This window comes from Rhinolophus sinicus, chromosome 14 (assembly GCF_057876585.1).
Source record: "Rhinolophus sinicus isolate RSI-liver-muscle chromosome 14, RSI-T2T, whole genome shotgun sequence".
NCBI lineage: Eukaryota > Metazoa > Chordata > Mammalia > Chiroptera > Rhinolophidae > Rhinolophus > Rhinolophus sinicus.
Genome location: NC_142514.1, coordinates 24954943 through 24974043, shown reverse-complemented (window position 1 = coordinate 24974043; position 19101 = coordinate 24954943). Strand labels below are relative to the sequence as shown.

The window sequence follows — 19101 nt, the reverse complement described above, 5'->3', positions numbered from 1 at the left end:
GCGGCTCGGAGCTCCAACGCCGATCTCTGTCCACAGCGCCTCCCAGCGGCCTGGAGGCGCGGCTCCGCGTGCGTGGGACCAGGGCGGTCGGTCTCGTAACGCTGGTAGGATTCGGCCAGGCCTCTGCTTTTAGCCCTCATTTCCCCACTTGTAAACGGTGTCACCACTAAAGGGTCCTCGAGAGGACCATCGGACCATGGCAGCCGTCTTTATAAAGCCTCACTCTGTGGCCCGGCATCCCAACCTTCCCTTGGCAGACGCAGCTCTTGGATTCAGGCCTAGGCCCACACCCCCGAACCCTCCCACTGTGATCTTTTTCTACTCTGGGCCTCCCCTAGGCATTAAGAGAGCAGGCAAGGGTCCACCTGGGGCAGAGCTGGTTAGAGGTCATGCCGCTAGAGCCCAGTGGCTGCTGGCCTAGCCCAGAGAAGGGTTGCCAGAGGAGGGCGCAGGAATCGGATTTGGAACATTGAGCTTGGGGGATGATGGACCCCGTCTTTGCTCCTCCATACACAGGAGTGCCAAGAGCCTTTTCACTTCCCGCTGGCGACATGCAGGAATAGCAGAGAACCTTCTGGACTGAGAAATACGACGTTTATTAGATTCATTCTCTTCAACCCCACTTCCTCTTCCATTTCCCACCTAACCTTCCCCTCCCTCCTCAGCCCCCAAGGCTAGGCCAGCTCTAGCTGGCAGCTTTTGAGTGGACTCAGGGTGCGGTTTGTGGTGCGGTTGAAGGTGTCCACCTCAGGCACAAACTTCTCAGCGGGCACAGTCAGCTTCCGACGGGTGTCCATGCACTTGGTGTCCAACAGCATGGAGTTGGCCTTGCAGGTGATGTCAGCCTGCAGCCGGGCCAGGTGCTTGTACAGGGCGTCCAGAGCGTCCCTGGGAAGGGGCATTAACAACCCACCGCCTCGAATGAGGCCCCATGAATGGGAGATGTCTCTCTGCCCCTCCTGCCCACTCCCCAAACCTACTGTGCTTGTGCAAGCTTCTGCTTCAGGGCAGCAATGGTTGCCTCTAACTGGTGAACCTCGTCAGTGAGGCCATACTGTGCCTGGAGGCAGAGGGGAGGGTTGGGAGTTCCAGGTCAGCCATACTATCCTTTAGCCCTCCTTCAGCACCCCTTCTCCACCAGATAGGTGTGCTGGGTGGAGAGTTAGTGATCTTGAGGAGATCTTAGCAGAGGGCAGTGTCCCACTGGGGTACCCTCGCACCTGGTCCCGGCAGAGCTCTACATTGGGTCGGTAGGTTCTGGACTCTAGCCGGGTATGGCATAGCTTCAGATTCAGGAACTTTCTGCGCAAATCCTCCTCCAGGTGCCGGATATCCTGCTGTAGCTCAGCGATCTCCTCTAATGTCTGCAGGAGACAGAGTGGTCTCCACAGGCTGACCCCTCTCAGGGCTTCCTGACCTGGCCTCAGGCTCCTCATCCCACAGCAGGAAGTCCAAGCCCCAGGGGACAAAATGGAGAAGGCTCACATTCTTCTCTTGCCACTTGAGCTCACTGTATACTTTCTCCATCTCCCGCAGCCGCTTCCTGAAGGCAAATTCTGTTGCAACCCTCTGGGCCTCAAGTTCATTGTTGGTCTGAAGAACAAGAAGTAGGCAGAGCAAGAGAGCGTATCAGCTCAGGGCCATCTGAAGATGTCGCTCAAGTGAGGGGATGCGATGCTACACGGTCAACAGGGAACAAAAGATAAGGGCTTGAGTGCGTACTTGGGCCGTCCATTAGCCGTAGAGGAGCGGGGTTGGGCAAGTGGTCAGTCACCTCAGCGATAGTGAGGGCGATGGCCTCCCGCAGCTCTATGGCTTCTTTCATCTCAGCCTCTGCCCTGTTCTTGTTGAACTGACTAAAGTCATCCCACTGCTGAAGTGTGGAGGAGCTGCAGGTGGCAGAAATACTGGGGTTATAACAGTGTGGCCTATGCCGGGGTGGGGGAAGGAGAGACTGGAACACTTCTTACCCATCCGGGACACGTGTGGGATTAATCTTCAGAGAGATGTTTGGGGACTTGATGTTGAGAGAGAGGCAGCCTCTGTCAATGTCCAATGCCTCCATTTTGCCCCGATGATCAGAGTTGAGCTGCTGTCGGACTTCCTGCAGGAGGCTGGGGAAGGAACAGACTCTCTCAGGATCCATCCCTCTAAGGCCCGGGGACACACCCCTCACTGTACTGCAGAGACACTGAGGTGTAGGGGGGCCGGAGTGGCGATGGAGCTGTGCTGCAGCTGAGACAAAGACCAGCATAGCTGGATGAGCTCTTCACAGACAACATTATGACACACATGCTTACACACAACCACAGGGACACACGTATTAGCTACACTCGTGAAGGCTCACACAGACACACTCGCAATAGGGCACTCAGTCAGCGTGGTGGCCAATGGGTGTCGGCTCTCGTGCTTCCAGCCAATTGACAATGGCTGCCAGGAGCAGGGTCATGAGAAGTATTCTGAGACCATGTCTAGGTGGTGGAAAAAGTGCTAGTTTTTGTCACAGGCACCGCAGGGGCAGAAGGCAGCCTGACAGCCAGCTGCTCATCATCCACAGTACGTATGGCCCACAGTTAAGGCACAGCCTTCAAGAGCATGTGAACCCACGAGTGCCACGTCCCTCCCTTACCAGAGCTTCTCGAAGGCCTGGCTGATCTTCTGTTGCAAGGCCTTCCTGGTGGCGTCGATGACCTCCAGCTCTTTGTGCAGCTCGTCCTCCACGCAGTCTCTCACCACATCGACATCACGCCGACTGTCCCGCAGTGTCAGGCACTCCACTGCCACGTCCAGAGGCAGGTTCTTGGCCTGCAGATTTTGCTCTGCTGACTCTTTCATCTAGAAAAGAGGGCACAGGAGGCTCGTGGGCCACTCCCTGAAAAGCAGCCCTCACTCCCACTGCAGCAGAGGGGCCAGTAAGTGACTCAGATGGACATGCCACCAAATACCCCACCAAGGGTTCCCCGGCCTCAAAGTGGGGAGGGAGGGGAGGTCCTTGCAGCAGGGTCTCCTGGCACCCTGCCCTAGCTCCCTGCCTGTGACAGGGCGTCGATCTCAGCATCTAAATCGGTCAGACACTTGTCCAGCATCTCCTTCCATCGGTTGACAGTATCAACCCTCTCTGCCAGTCGAGTCCTATTGTCATGTTCATCCCAAATGGTCTGGAAGAGACAGAGCCAGATAAAGAGGGGGTTGGGGGTTGGGGACTATCCCTTTGCCTACCCACCTGGGCTCCGGCTCCCAACCTGGTTGTTGGTCTCATTGCGGAGAACCCGGGTCTCCTGGCGGATCTGATGTGATGCATCTCGCTGCTGTTCAGCGTTGGTGGACAACAGGTAGCTGTTGGTGTGCCAGTCCGACAACTGGAAGCGTTGACTGGGCTTGACGCTCAGTGTGGCCATGGTTCAGGGGCCCCTAGGCCTGTTCCAAGACACCCACCTCTCCTGGAGAGAAAGAACAAGGCTGCAGGAGACCCTCTCCTAGATCAAAAGTGCCCTCCAAAAGACCTGCTCCTGTCCATTTTCCTCCAAGTCTCTTCCTGTTTTACTTAACTTTGTGTGAGGCATTAACTAAGTTTCTTCCCATGCATCCATCCACAGACACAAACTCCTGGACCCTGCAGGTCCTGGAGCAGTGTGTGTGTGTGTGTGTGTGTGTGTGTGTGTGGTGCCAAGTGCTTAGCGGGGCTGGTGGGGTGGGGGTTAGCAGGAAAAATAGCTCTTAATCCAGTTTCCACCCTTACTTCCAGCAACCAAGCCTGTGCAGCTTTCTTTTTCTTCTCCTCCTCAGCTTTGGCCAGGATCCGTGTGTGTGTGTGTGTGTGTGTGTGTGTGTGTGTGTGTGTGTGTGTGTGTGTAAGAGAACGGGCACCCTGTGCTCCATCCAGAGAGTACAGGTTAGTTTTTTGCAGGGGATACGGGTTGGCACAGGGGTGTTGGGCGCTGGTCCTCCTTCCCATCTGGTCGTCACCCTCCCTTCCTCCTCGCCCTGCTGGAGGAGTAGGTGCTGGGGTCCATCTATTTCCCAGCCAAACCCCACCTCTCCCCTCCCCAGGATAATCGTTTTTGGTTTAAGTTAATACCCCGGCCCTGGCGCAGAGAAAGGAGGAGGAGGAAGAGAGGAAGGGAGCTCGGCCCTGGGTGTGAGCCCCCAGAGCCCTCTCCCTTCAGCTTCTCACCTCCTTCCGGGCTCGGACTTCCACCTCCGCTCGCCAGCTCCTCTGTTCAGCGCTCGGTTGCTAGGCACCCGCCTGTCCGCGCGCGGGTAGCCCCCGCCTTCATGTTTAGCTTGGCAACCGCGGGGCGGGGGCGGCTGGGCCGAGGGGCCTTTGGGGTCGGAAAGAGGCGGCTGCTGGGCTGCCGCTGCAGGAGGGGGCGCGAGGAGGAGGGCATCAGGGTATCATGTTCACTTCATTTGCAAGTTAAACATTTTTATTTTGATAGAAGCTACGCATCGACATGATGTAACCTACGTACAGTAGGTAGAAAAAGTAATCGCCCTAGCACGTATACTTCTATACCTATACCTAGCACGTGAAGAAATGTAAATATATTTGACATTATTTACACGCATTCCTTTAGTCCTGTCTTTTCTAACAATTTCATCCATCTGCTCGACGGCATATAAAGAATGATAATCGTATTTGGAGATGTGATGCATCTCGCTGCTGTTCAGCGTTGGTGGACAACAGGTAGCTGTTGGTGTGCCGGTCAGACAACTGGAAGCGGGATACGGGTTGGCACAGGGGAGGTGGGCGCTGGGCCTCCTTCCCATCTGGTCGTCACACTCCCTCCCTCCTCACCCTGTTGGAGGAGGAGGTGCTGGGATCCATCTATTTCCCACCCCTGGGAGAGATAACTGGGGTGTTGGAAGCAATGCTCAAAATCCAACCATTTCTTTAAAAAAGAGAAGAAAAAACCCCAAAAAACCTCAACTGTGCCAGTACTGTTCTAGGCCTTGGGAAATGTTAACATTTAATGTTCCTAACCATTACGTGAGGTAAGCATTATCTCCATTTTCACAGGTATCTAAGGAGACTAGCACTGCTTGCTAAAAGGCAGGGATGGAAACTCCTGTCTGATCCCGATTCCTTCTCTCTGTTACGACTCCACACTGCCTCTAGTGGTAATGCCGGAAATCCACAGGAAGGCCGTGATGTTATTTCTAACACGTCGGCTTGGTCTTACGAGAGCTGTGTAGAACGACCTCGGGAGATGGATGCTATTCCCATGTTCGTCTTACAGGCAGGAAAACTGGGGCACAGAGAAGTGAAGAACGTGCCCAGCGTCACATAACTAATTGAGAGAGCCTGGGTATAAACGCAGGCAGTCTGCCTCAAAGGCCAAGTTCAGGTTTGATGGATGAGGGAAAGAGAGTTCAAGAAGACTCCTCAGTTTTAAAACCTCAGTGATTGGTGGTGTGGTGTTAGCCTTCCAAGAGGGAAGAGAGGCAGACAACCAAGGGCTTGGTAGGCAAGGGGAGGATGAAGTTGGCTTTTGAGAAGCTTGAGGTGCTTTTTTGTGGCTCCACGTGCTGTCCAGCAGCCAGTTAGAAAAACGTAAGTCTGGAGCTCTGCAGAAAGACTGAGGCTAGAACATTTCCCAAACGTCCTTGACCACAGACTATTTTTCTCTCAGGATCTTTTCTAAACTCTAATATATGGCTCATAAACCAGACATGCATGGGAATTTGTGACATAACTCTTTTACTAGGATTAAAGAAGACAGAAAAAAAAAAAGGTCTTGGGCAAATTAATTGCTGGAATAAATGATCAAACTTTGGCTTATATGTTTTGAAACATTTTTATAACAGGAAGAAATAAACAAATATAGCAGAATGATGGTGACTTTGGCATATATCTCCAACTCTGGTGGTGGCCATGGTGTTCATGACTCATGCCAGTTCCACACTTCTTGGCAAGGGAAGAAGATATTAGCAGGAAAGGTCAGAGCAAGAAAAACCGTGATAAGAATAAATGATGCCATGTTCTATTTTCTACTAGAAACAATAAAAAACTACTCTATAACTGTGATGTTAACTGCTGATCAGAAGTTTAGATCATGTGTAATATGCAGACGTGTTACAGAAGAATTTCAAATACTGACAAATATCAGGCAGTGCTCCAATGCATTCCCCAGCAAGGTATTTTTTTGCTATGGTGGATTATGATGGAGGCCCTGAGGCCTTTCAAACACTCCAATGGATGTCAGTTTCACATTTCCTCCACTTTTCTGGTAAAAGGAAATTTAGACTAGATGACATTTATCATTTGGAAGAAAGGGGTCTCATAGCTGAGCAAATGGCCGAATGGGTAGCCGAGAACTGAGAGAAGGAAGGTCAACATCAGAATCAGACAGCCTACAAATTATTGCGATCCCTCAAGTTGGGGATGTTTTTGGCTCTCATTGGTGGGTTTGTGTATTTATTGAAATGAAGTAGGAAATTTACTTTGAACAAAAATTTGTGGGCAGTTTTAGCTCTGTCTTTTGTGTTCATGACGACATCTGGTCAAATGTAGACTCCTATAAAAAGAACCCCATATGCTCAAAGGAATGCTTACACAGGACAGATACATTTTACGCATGGAGTGTGTTTCTCTGTTTGTAACAGAAATAAACATCATTCCTCTGTTTCATATGAGCAGTATCCTGGGAATGGCACTCTTACACCAAGCTGTTACCTCTCGCATGGAGATTATGAAAAGGAAGACAATGGCTGGTAGTGTCTCTTTGTAATATTGTTCAGTTGGCTGCTCTCCCTCTTCAGATTTAAAGAACCTGAATATCCATTCAGCATTCTCATGGATTCAATAAGATACTAAAGATATAGACAGTGAAGCAAGACATTTTTAAAAATTTGAAACCGAAAATGTGAACTCATAACTTGTTTTTTAAGTGATTGAGATTTAGCCAAAGAAGACATGAGGTGCCTTCGCAATAAGCTATTGTCTCTCAAAATCTGTGGTCCTACTGTATGTATCTTCTCTGTTCTTCTCAATTTTCTCCTCCCAGTAAATGTCAGATTCCCTAATTTCGCAAACTCCAGTGATTAAAATCGTCAGTACAACTTTTATCAAATTAGAACAATGTTTAAAATTAGTTAAAACTTGATCAGCTGATCTTATTCTAATATGAAAAATAGTATCTTGATAAGGTGGCCCTCTCATTTAGCTACTGAAGATCACTGTATGACCTTTCCTGGAGGTGTGTATTTGCACAACCTACTTTGTGTGTTGTCCTTTAAAGCCTAAGTAGTTTTCTTTAGGCTGCACTGCCCATGCCCAGCAGCAAATACAGTACTCCCAAGTCTTTCCCACTGAAATATGCTTCTTGATCATTGTAGATTATAAACTAACCGAATATGGGATTTAATTTCTCCGCGATTGTTGGCTACCTTTTATCTGGGTTGATTTCAGATGTTAGCTTTCCTTATTTTTAAGTGGCCAATTTCTAACAATATAGCAGTTCCTATTTTGGTGTTGATTTGAGGTTGTTTTCTATTTAATTTAAATCTAAGAGAAAAATAGACATAAAGACATTTCAGAGGGTGAATGATAATTTTATCCACCCTTTTCTGTTTAGGAGTGTATTAAAATATCAAATTATTTCCAATATGCAGAAATGCAAAACTGAACATCTTCAAAGTTGTTCTACTTTACCTTTCTTCTCTCTTCAGTGGAAAAACAAAGTACAAATTTGAAGACTTTTTCCCCCTTTCTCTTCTTTATATGTAAACAATCAAAGTTAAGTCCTAAACAGCTTACTAACATGCTTGGTAAGTGACAGCAATGATAAGTTGTAGTTTACTATTAAATCAAATTTTGGCCTTCCCTCTGGAAATTGCTATTTTAGAAATGTGAGAACTGTGATTGTGAAAATGTTTTTCAAGCAACAAATACTTACTGTCATGTTAAAAGATTCCTGCTTTAAATTGGAACTGGCTTTGGCTATTTACAGTCAAGTAACCCTCCTCCAACGTACAGTGAAAGGTCTTGGGGTTTTATATAAGAGTTGTTTGCCAAGGGAGCTGGGTTTAATTTCTCCAGAGTAAATTACATTTTTTAAAAATGTGGAATGGGTGGGAACAGTTGACCTCTCTGACTTTAGACATTTTTGTTTGTTTGTACATCACTCCAGAGCAAATTGCCCCACTCTGACCTTTTCTCCAGGTCTCTTTTCTGCTGGTCTTGCACTTGTCTCAGGCCAAATAAATTCAGGTTGCGATCCTCAACGTTGAAACTTAGGTAAGTCTGAGTTGTTTTGCATAACACATTAGAGAGAAATAACTGCTGCTTCAGTTACACAGCTGCAGATGTGTAGAAACCATTCCCCCCTCCCCCCGCTTGATTTCCCCTATCTTCAAAGCCCACTCTTCTTGCATAAAAAACGTCTCTCAGTTAAAAATGAATGGAAAAGGTTTGCTGCAAAGTAAAGTGTTATACTTTTCTGTAGATTTTCAAATTAATATCGAAAGGGGCTTAATGTAGACAGTAGTAATACTTTTTCCTTAAAGGTTTAGATATCACCTTAATATTTTACAAAAATACTATACAAAGGGATGCTAAAGATGGTAAACTTTTACAATCTAAAACCTTTATAAAAGTACAAAAATAAATTAGAAAAATTAAACACACACATATATATGTATATGTATATATATGATGGTTAAACAACCTTAATTTTACATTTGTATAAAATACAAGTGAAAACCATCTTAATGATGGTGGTAACTGAAATCCTGTCTGGTGCAGCATCAAAACTATTTTTTTTAAAAAAATTTTATTGGAGAAGTGGAACAGGACTTTATTGGGGAACAGTGTGCACTTCCAGGCCTTTTTTCCAAGTCAAGTTGTTATCCTTTTAATCTTAGTTGTGGAGGGTGCCGTTCAGCTTCAAGTTGTGGTCCTTTCAGTCTTAGTTGTGGAGGGCACAGCTCAGCTCCAGGTCCAGTTGCCGTTTCTAGTTGCAGAGGGCACAGCCCACCATCCCTTGCGGGACTCGAGGAGTTGAACTGGCAACCTTGTGGTTGAGAGCCCACTGGCCCATGTGGGAATCAAATCGGCAGCCTTCGGAGTTAGGAGCATGTAGCTCTAACCACCTGAGCCACAGGGCCAGCCCTCAAAACTATTTTTACGTTCAGTTTTTGGTTTTAGTTTTTTAACACAGTGTACAAATTCCATTTAGCAAGATACATTAAAGAAAGACAATTTTGTACATTTAGCAGTTTCAAGTACTTTTGAATGGACTATTTCTAAAATCACTTAGCAAGAGTCTATTAACATTTTGTTTAGCTGAGAATCAGACATCATATTAGGCTTCATAATCCTACGTTAAGTCATGTAGGTGTCTGCTTTGCTTATAATTATAAATAAAATTTGAACCCAAGCATTATTCTTAAAGGAAAATATTTCAATTGCCTGCTTTATAAAGGTAATGCAGAAATCTTTATAGACTATGGAAATTGTAGAAGTTACAAAAGTGACAGAACATAGAAAAACAATCATCTTTCTTCTATAGATAAAACCATAAAGATTTCAGGCCCTGTTATGATAAACACATTTTATCAAATATTGAAAAAGTGATCACATCCTTTACTGGCGCTGACAGATGAACTTAATTAATTTCCTAAAAGCATCTGCAAGGTATGCAAGTCTCAGCAGCCAAGAGGAACTTGTCAAATGATAAGATAACTGAAACATGGAAACCATGAAAACTGATAGTTCAAGATGTATGGTCACTCTCCAAAAACAAACAGAAAACATAAAGCAACCCACCTTGGAATTTTACCTTAGTCTATCACCTCATTTCTGCTTAAGTGTAGTGCTCTGAGTAGCCTTATCTCTGAAGACAGTTTCAAGTAGTTGAGCTCGATATAATTGGCCATTAATTCTGCCCAGGCTAGCACGTCTTATTAATCAATCAAATAGGCTGATTGCAGTCTGCCTAAATAACCATGGTGCTTTCTGGCACTACACTTACTGACGCTGCAGCCTCTGTGATTTTTCAGAGCACGGCCTTAGCGTCACTGTTATACATATTTCCCCGTTTAACTGTATGGATTTGGGTATAATTATTGATTAAAAAATTTTTTTTCTATACTGGTGTAGTGATTCTCTTCAATTTGTGAAACTTATCAACTGACACATATAATTAAAAAAATACAACAACCCACCAGTATGTTAGTAAGTTAACCAGTGCTTCTTTAGCATAAGTAACAAGATCCTTTAAGAACACAGAATATTGTTAGAGTTGTACAGAGTCTGGGGACATGTAGCTGGGAGAAGACATGGGTAGGGAATACATAATAGCAAGAAGAGATTAGACTGACTTCTCTGATTTCTGGAGAACACAAATAGGGTAAGTGGAAAGAAATTATGAAGGAATACGTTTTTAATATTTAGGCTGGGCTGCTTCAAAGAAGTGAATTACCCCAAGGTAAGAAACATGTCTTCAAAGGCATTCCTGCGTTGGTTGGAGGACTTACCTCCCACGGGGGAACCTTGAGTCCAGTGATGGCACAGGAAAAATGTGCAGGCTGGGTTGTGGAGACAGTCTGCCTCATCCAAAGTGGGCAACCAACCACTATTGAGCTTTCCCTGAGGGCAGCCTGGCAGCCGTGAAGGAAGGAACACCGTGAAGTTGCCGAGTCTCTTCATTTTCCAAGGGAAGACGAAATCTGGGTTTTTATGTGAGGTCTCCTGAGTTTTAAAATGTTAGCAACTAATAGAAGTATTTTAAACACCAAAAATTATTCACAGGGCTGCCAACTTGAGACCTCTGATTTTAGTCTAATAATTTCAATTATGAAATGAAACGATACACTGAAAGGTATAGTTGTGACAGTTGAGAGCTGGTTCCCACAATTTTAGTCCAGTGTTTTCTTGCTTATTATATCCGGGCTGTGTATCATTTCTGGGCCTGTGAAGAGTCCCCAGTTTCTTTTTTTCCTAATTGTTCTTAAATTCTTTCACTGCCTGGCAGAGTTTGTAGGCCCAACTTCTTGCCTCCCTCTCTACCCACTCCACGCAAAGTCCTTTACTTCGGGGAAAATGGAGTGGGAGGAGAACTTTAAAACCTGAGCTCCATCCACACGCACGACTAGGTACATTCATATATTATCTCATTTAATGTCCCAAGAGCCCTACAATTATCTTATAGTAGATGGAACTGAGATTTAGAAGCACCAAGAAACTTGTCCAGTGTCATGCAATCCAGGTTTGAGTGCAGGACTTCATTACTCTGAAAGCCTGAATTCTTTCCACTGTATCACACTGGCTCCCTTTACCTAAAGAGCTGTAATGATGACCACACAACAGACAGTTTGGAGCAAAGCTTTTCTTTTTATTGCAGTTATTAGTGAAAGTTACACTTTAAACTGAAGCTAAGCAACATTAAAACCATTATTTTTTTTTTTAAATCAAGGATTAAAAACAAATACAACATAGAACCCTTCCACTATGCAGAATGGCAGCGAAAAGAGGGGTGGTTCTGTCACAGGACATTGCGGTGACAGTTTGGCTCAGAAAGAATTATGACAATTTCTTTAACAAAATGTAAGTGACTGAACTGCTTAAAAAGCGGCTTCAAGTTTCTCAATCTCAAGCCTAAGTTTTTTGTAGCAATTTTTTGGGGAAGATAAATTAACTGAAAGAAGAAAATTTACTCCCAAACTTTAGATACTAAAAAATGTACTTTTGTTTAAAAAAATTTATTTGCCTTCTGCTCATCATAATTACAGTCTTCAGGAATTAAAATGACAATCAAATCCAAACCCTGGCCCCCAAGTACACAGTGATAGGATTCAGCATTTGGTGTTTCTGATTATAGTGATTACATAGATACTGCTCCCACCCCACCATATAAAGTTCCAATTTCCTCTTAATAAAATGTGCCAGTCAAGTTTAGTATCATTCAGTATCTTATCTAGTCCTATAGCATATTACAAACTCAGACTCACTCCACTGTTTTAAATGATGTTACTGTGTAACCAAATATTAACAAAGGAAGGCTTATAGACATTTTGAACTTCTGCAGTCTTCAAATTACTACAGTCAATTGCTCTTACTTAGGAAAAGCCAACAAAAATAGAAGTCCAGGCCAGCTGTCAGACAGGATAGGGAAGATGAGGAGAGAGGTTTGAACGTCCCATCATTGTACCATGCTGAAACTTGGTATCAGTAGAAATATTTGGCAAGAATAGTTAGTGTGGAAAAGGAGGATGGAAAAGAAGTTACTCTGATTTTATGTAATAATTCAGTTTCAAAACATACTGATATCGACCCCCAAAAATAGTTCACATCTGCAATACAAATAGGCACACACGGTCAAGATGGTTAAAAAGTAAAATTTAAAAGGCTATTTGTCCGTCTGCAGGACATCTGCAGGTGGACCCACCCTCCCCACATGTTCTATATTTACATTTTACTTTTCAGAAAAGCCCCTTTAAAAAGAGTGCTATTTCCTCCTCCATTACTTAGGATTTTTTAAAAAGCAGCAATTATCTAAAGTGGGAGCAGTTAACAATGCTTTAGGGGTGTGCATTTGTGTGTAATATAAGTGTTCTCTAGAGTGAGTGGTCAGATTACACTGGAATGGTTATATCACAATTTTAGTCCCCCAAACACTAAAGAAACATATTATTTTTTCTATATAAACTTGTGTAATACACAATGTTATAAACATAGTTTACACACACACGCACACATACACACATACCACTGCTTCCCACAGCCTATGAATGCATCCATATACTAGTCCACAATAATGATCTTTATTCACAAGATACAGTAATACTTTTATGGGACCATAACTGAAGAGAGACATTAAAGCTACAAATCACAGCAAAAACTGTTTAAAAGTATTCCTGAAATATCAATGTTCTTAGCCGTCTCACTCAGCAAGGTGGATTTTTTATTTTCCAAGCATGAATCTCCCCAACTTTTTACTTCCAGTACTTGCAATTCTCATTATTCTATAAAACTAAGACAGATACCACCTATGTTAGTGAGGAGTTAGAAAAACCCAATTGCCTGCAACAAGGGGAGGTCAGCATCTATAGAGATAAAAAAGAAATGTTGAAGGTATTCATACCCTGTGTACCTAAAATGCATTCTTTTTTCTTAAACATAAACAAACCCCAAAACTTCTGTTGCAACAAGGAATTGCTTACATGACCTGTGGTGATGTGCCCTTTGTTATTCCTAGAAACAAGATCCCCGTCCCCTGCCCCCAGGTGAAATGGGTAAGCTTACGGAAATGTAAGGTTCTGCCCAGGATCCATAAGGATAACCGGGTCAGACACCAACGGGTTTTCTGATACCACCTGCAGATGCACTTACCACCTCAGATTGAATTAAAATGAAGAAAAAAACACCTTTTACTGTATTTTAACTTTTACAGGTACATGGTGATTGGAAAGCAAGGTTCAACTCTGCAAAGTGATGAGTGAAATAAGCACACTTTCCTTCTTAGAACCTAACCCCCTACTCCCAAACAAGGTACCAAAAATCTGCTAAGAAACAAAGGGATAACTCTCTGGTTGTAAAATATCCTCTGATGCCAACACGTAGCAAAAACTCCTGAAGGCAAAAGGCAAAGTTAATTTCTGATTATCTAATGGTTTCACCACATTTATCTACCTCAAAATACAATCGCAGCTGCCATAGCACCACTAAAAAGAGTTTGGTTTTTGAAGTTACGCAAAGATTATTATAAAGAAAAATTCAGCTTGTGCGCTGGGTATCTGGCAGCACAGGACACGTTTAGAAGTGAACATCATTCCATAATGAGGTCTAAGTTTCTCTTACACCAGTTTGATAAAATGATCTGTGGTAATTAAAGATACTTTCATAGAGGCAAACTAAATGAACCTTTCATACAAGATTATATTACCTTGAACTTCTGAATAGCTTGTCTTTTGGAGAACTCAAGCACTGTCAAAAACACTATCCTATTCTTACAGCAACTTTGTGAGGTAGGTGAGGGCAGGTATTATCACTACCATTTTACAAGGAGAAGCTAGGCACAGGGAGATTAAGGAAACTGCCTAAAGACACTGGGCAAATTAGTGGTAGAGCTCTGACTAAACTCCAAGTCGCTGGCTTGTGTTTTTGAGCCCTTTCTAAATTTTCCAAAAGTATCAAATCCTCAACAGTATTTTTCCAGTTGTGATCTTCTGAAGTTCCTGCATTTGAAAACACTATGCCTTCTCCTTTATAGCTTAGGCTTGACTTGGAAATGAATTAAAATTTTTTTTTTAATATGGAATTTTAAACACACCAAGAGAGATATGTGAGAGATATATCTATTTAACTAAATTCTGGATAAATCAATATGCAAATTAAGAGGAAAGAATAGTCTAAATGTTCATTCAATATAATTTTCATGTATTTAAGAAGATGTGTGTCAGAATAAGAGTCACAAACCTTTTAAAGTTTAAATCAGTCTGATTCATTAAAACCAGAAGCTGTGTGACTTTTCCTTAAGATTGTGGGGATCTCTGTTGAGAAGGTTGAAATATTACTTTCAAGACGTATTTTATCACTTTGCTATAACATTGTATTTCAGTATATATTCTGTCCACATCATCACTCTCTAGCTAGCAAAAATTTCTATGGCTAAAGATCATACCTGCGGCATTAACACTTTTACTCTTCTCACTGAAACTAAAGTTAATTTCTAGTGACTCTCATCCTATCTTTTTTTGTTTTATGCCTCCCCATTTATTTTTAACAGAGAGAGATGAAAGAGACAGAGAGAGAGAGAGAGAATGAGGGTAAGAAGAACTGCACAATTCATAAACGATTACATTACAAAACAGGATGGCACTCAAATAAATAAAAGAAGGGTCTGTCTAAAGGGAACACGTTGTAACCCAAATAAGGAAAGAAGGCTCAGTCTCCCAATCCCGCTGTAACGTGTGGCATGTGATCCTCCTCCCTCCAAGTATTTTAAAGACTCTATTGTTCACTCATAGTAGAATTCTATATAAACTACCTCTCAATCCCTTTTTTCTCTCTTTGTTTTTTTAAAAAAGGAGAAAGGGGTTGTTCCCTGGGCTAGGAAATGAGAAAGCTCCTGCAAAACTTCTAAAGAATCTTACGGGGACAAACCATGAGAAGATTCCAGTTAGTGCTTGCTGTTCCCGGTGTTTGAATTAGAATAAGATCACATGCGCGTTTGCAGGGTCATCACCAATACTGTGCAATCACTCCCTTTCTGTGAAACGGAGACATGTGCAGTTAATCACCATTGGAGAGCCAAGTCTACTGTACTAAAACCAAAGCTTCCTCTTGTTAAACTCCCTGGGACCAAGCTGAACCCATTAACCTGACTGGACTGTCTGTGTTAGGCAAAATTCCCCCTTCATTACAACCTACCAGTGTTTTTCCTAAATCCTTCAAAAAAACGTTTTCATTACAGGAAAGACTAGCTTGTGTGGAAAGGCCCTGCTTGGTGCAGTCTGTGTAAAGGGATAAACAAGAGAAGCCATGATGGTGGCAAGGCCATGGCTCCCATTGAAGGTTAAACACTTCATTTAATTTATTATAAATCAGGAGCAACTTCCAAGACTCTTCAAATTTAATGGGAATACATGCAGCTTCACATCTGAGACAGCAACATGAAATAGATTTAGGTAGATGCACTCTTCTTAGGTCTCTTTTGTAGGTTCAAGTAGCAACAGTCTCTCTGTTACAATGTGGTTTGTGAGGACTGGACAAATGTTAAATAACTGTCAGGTTTCTGTCCAAGGATCCCAGCAAAGAATGCTCTCCCTCATTTTCCCCCTCACTACATGCTCTCGCAATCCCACGCGTCCATTGCTTTACAAAGACCATCTGCTTTCATAGGTTCTTGTAATACAGAGTCATATCTGCAACATTTTTGTAGAAAGACTGCTTCCTTCTTTGGTTCTAAAAATATTACTAAAGGGTCAGATTAAGGGATTTCTGTTTGTTTGTCCTTCCAACTAATGGCATGAAGTAAATAAAGATGGAAAGACTTAGGCATTAAATACCAGAGTCACCTGCCTCTCTAGCCTCTGGCGCAACCTCTTCAACTTCAAACATAAAATTACAGATGTACATACAGTCAATTTTTTGGAAATAATAAAACAAAAAACACACACAAAGTTCTAATGACCGATGACACTCCCATCTGTTTTTTACTCATGTAAGACTGTTCATGACAGTTTCTTTTTGGAGTGATTTATTACTTAATGCACAAATATTTCTTTCTTATAGAAGGGGCAAGTGATTATAAATATGAACAAGTCACCAAATACTCTGCTGTAGTAATTTAGTACCGATGCCAGGTGCCTTGATTTATGGAGCCAACCCGTTAAAAGAGCAAAATAAGCTCTATGTGTCAGGTTCCTATGAGCTTTCAGAAGGAAAAAATAAAAATAAAAATAAAAAAGGACTATTTCCACTCGAGGCTGCCTTAAAAATATTGGTCTACAAGAATTATATGCCTGTCAACCTAGAAAAATGTTGAAACATAATGAATAAAATTATTAAAGTTGTAAGCACAGTAAATATCGTTAAGAGTGGGGCATATACTTACAACAAAAATATATCTGACTACTTGAAACATATTTAGTTTTTATTTAGTAGCAACAAATTGCTATCGTCAGAGTAATATAATCTTCAATTACTACTTGATGTGGGGGTGAAGGAAGTAGCTCAGAATAATATATTACAAAACATAAAACTACTGTAACTGCCAAAAATGCAAAACTAAACGATATGGCTAATGTCTATGTGAAATCTCATGCTGATTCACTTTAAATGTAAAGTTTCACATAATATAAAAATAAAAATTTCCCAATTATAATTACTTGAAACTTTCTCATTTACCCCCTTCAGTAGAAGAATATAGCACAGCAAAATGTCATACACTGAGCCCCGATAATATAGAATTTAAAACTCAGAGGATAGGGTAAAGTTTACATTTTAATCTCTTACAGAAAAAATGGCTTACCAAGCAAATTCACAGTGTAAAAATACAATCGAAATACTTTATCTGCTTAAGAGAATTCACTTTTTTTTCATGTACCTTTATAAAAAGTTAGTTGCCAATAAATTTGATCTATTCACTAGGAAACTGGAGTGACCATATATGCTTGAAATTAATGCTCTATAATAATACTTTTCACTGCCTTTCAATTAATTCACTTTCATAAATTATTACTTTGTTAGATTTTTAATGAACTGAAATACTATATTAATCAGTCTTTATCCCTGGCTCTACACAGACACTTAAACTATGTTTCTTCACTGATGCTTAGGGTTGAATCAACTTTAAAGCCTGCTAGGGAAATGACCAGGGTAGACAATCTTATATAATTATGGGGGGGGGGGAAATCCCATTTCAAAGTCAAATATCAATGACTTCTGGATCATTTGCTATTTGTTTTCCAGGTTTATGAAAATGGTATAATAATCCTAATGCTGGATGATGTGACCATTTAAGTAGTTTCAATGTAGCTAAAGTTAAAAAAAGAAATGTAACAATCATTTACTCACAAGTTGCCCCAAAACTGCTGATCAGGTAAAATTAATCCAATCTCTTAAGGGAAAGATATCTAACTTACAGAAAAGTCCCACCCCCCTTCCACATTTAGAAATCTGTCTAAAGACTGTCTTTAATGCCCACCATATAAACAACATTAAATATTCTAAGTTAGAAAACAGTGTTAATGGTTTATTGGTAAAAATCCAAACCCTAGACTTTATAGAATTAGTAGTTTGGTTGGTATATTAATATTCCATCTTAATCTTTGCTAATATTACAAAGAAAGAGGAAAAGCTAGAAATATCTATAAAAAATAAAATACCTTAGAACCAACATCTAAGCAAAATACAAAAGTTGCACACAAATTGCCAATAAATATAAACATCACAATACAAAAATTAATTATTAAAAAAATAAACTCGTAATTGCTATTAAGACATTATAAAAAATGAAAAAGTTTAATGTGCATGTATATTTGCAAAAAGACACAGTACACTCCAAACAATATAATTTTACTATCATTATTACATAATGCAGCATAATAAGGTTACTGAGGTGTGGTGTTTTTTGTCTATTCTTTTCTGGAGGAATGCTCACCAAATTCACAAGCAAGAACTAGTTAGGTGATCATTTACTGCTTCCTAGTCTGGGGAAAATGGCTTTCTGGTAGATTATGAAATTTCTAATAAGTGTGAATAGTCCTACTATTATCCTTCTATTTGCTTATTTCCTCCAAAGCCCAATTTTGCATGTTCTATTTCTAATGAACTGATGATACCCTTTTAGATGTACTGTCATCGTTTTTCATAGTTGCCCCATGCTAGAAAAAAGAATCATTTAAAATATTTCTTGTTTCCTAAAAAAGAAAACTTCCCCAAAGATAGAGACATAATCATTTTACTTTTTTTTTGAAAACTGATTGCCATGATGACTTGGCTCTCCCTTTATAAGCAGTCTTCTTTAATAAAGATTATTTAAAAAAAAAGATTATTTAGAAAAGGTTGCCAATAGATATTTACAAAAGGGTCAATCTTTGCAGGGGATGAGTGGGGAGAAAAAGGAAAGGTAGCCTCTGACTTTCTGGCAAGTTACCTTTCCGTTTGGGCACTTGCTACTTTACCCCTATTCGTGTTAAAAAGTTAAGCAGATTTGCTGTTTTATGTGCCTTATAGATTACCTTCAACACAGCTGAGAACTGAAAGAGTTAAAAATTTTGTTTTCAAACTTACAAAATACATTTGGTGAGCATTTACCTAGATACTTTACTGAAAAAAGCTTTACTTCGTTCCCTTGGACCAGATTCAAGACAACAAATAAACATTATTTATATGAAACTGTCACACTCTTGGAGTTCTAAAATAATTCATCTTTAAAATTTTTAGCCTCGTGCTATTTGAAAAATAAAAATCTACAGCACCATCTTCTGAAAAGGCACTTTCTAAGAACCACCTTGCTTTTAAAAAATGATTAAAAAATTTTAATTCAGCATCTACCCTGAAAAACATCCTGCTTTATTGAGACCCTAACATTAGATTTTGGTTACCTCAGACACTGATTTCAGAAAGGAAAGGAGGCCAATGGCTGCATGTAT

At 41.5% G+C, this 19101-nt stretch overlaps 1 protein-coding gene across 4 annotated transcripts; it reads right to left on the bottom strand.

Annotated features, from left to right (window-relative positions):
• Positions 1 to 572: 572 nt before the first annotated feature.
• TEKT2 (tektin 2) lies at positions 573 to 4549 on the bottom strand. 4 transcript variants are annotated; one of them, XM_088791026.1, is made up of 10 exons: positions 4175 to 4549; positions 3243 to 3440; positions 3033 to 3158; positions 2630 to 2835; positions 1971 to 2114; positions 1775 to 1889; positions 1486 to 1593; positions 1221 to 1364; positions 981 to 1060; positions 573 to 888 (listed from the first exon to the last, which is right to left on the bottom strand). In XM_088791026.1, exons 2-10 carry the CDS (start codon positions 3396 to 3398, stop codon positions 675 to 677), a joined length of 1293 nt encoding a protein of 430 aa, XP_088647152.1. In that variant the 5' UTR covers positions 3399 to 3440; positions 4175 to 4549; the 3' UTR covers positions 573 to 674. The 4 variants fall into 4 exon arrangements, with proteins under 4 accessions (XP_088647152.1, XP_088647151.1, XP_088647153.1 ...); XM_088791025.1 differs by having other exon boundaries at positions 4079 to 4190; XM_088791027.1 differs by lacking the exon at positions 4175 to 4549 and adding an exon at positions 3740 to 3833.
• Positions 4550 to 19101: the final 14552 nt, after the last annotated feature.

Bases quoted from the DNA above. Each gene is read 5' to 3' on its own strand.
- TEKT2 (XM_088791026.1), bottom strand. From the start codon at position 3,398: ATGGCCACACTGAGCGTCAAGCCCAGTCAACGCTTCCAGTTGTCGGAC. The intron at 2,836-3,032 runs GCAGGGAGCTAG...CCTCTTTTCTAG, and splicing joins AGATCGACGCCCTGTCACAG to ATGAAAGAGTCAGCAGAGCA. The intron at 2,115-2,629 runs GTAAGGGAGGGA...TTCCTTCCCCAG, and splicing joins CAGGCCTTCGAGAAGCTCTG to CCTCCTGCAGGAAGTCCGAC.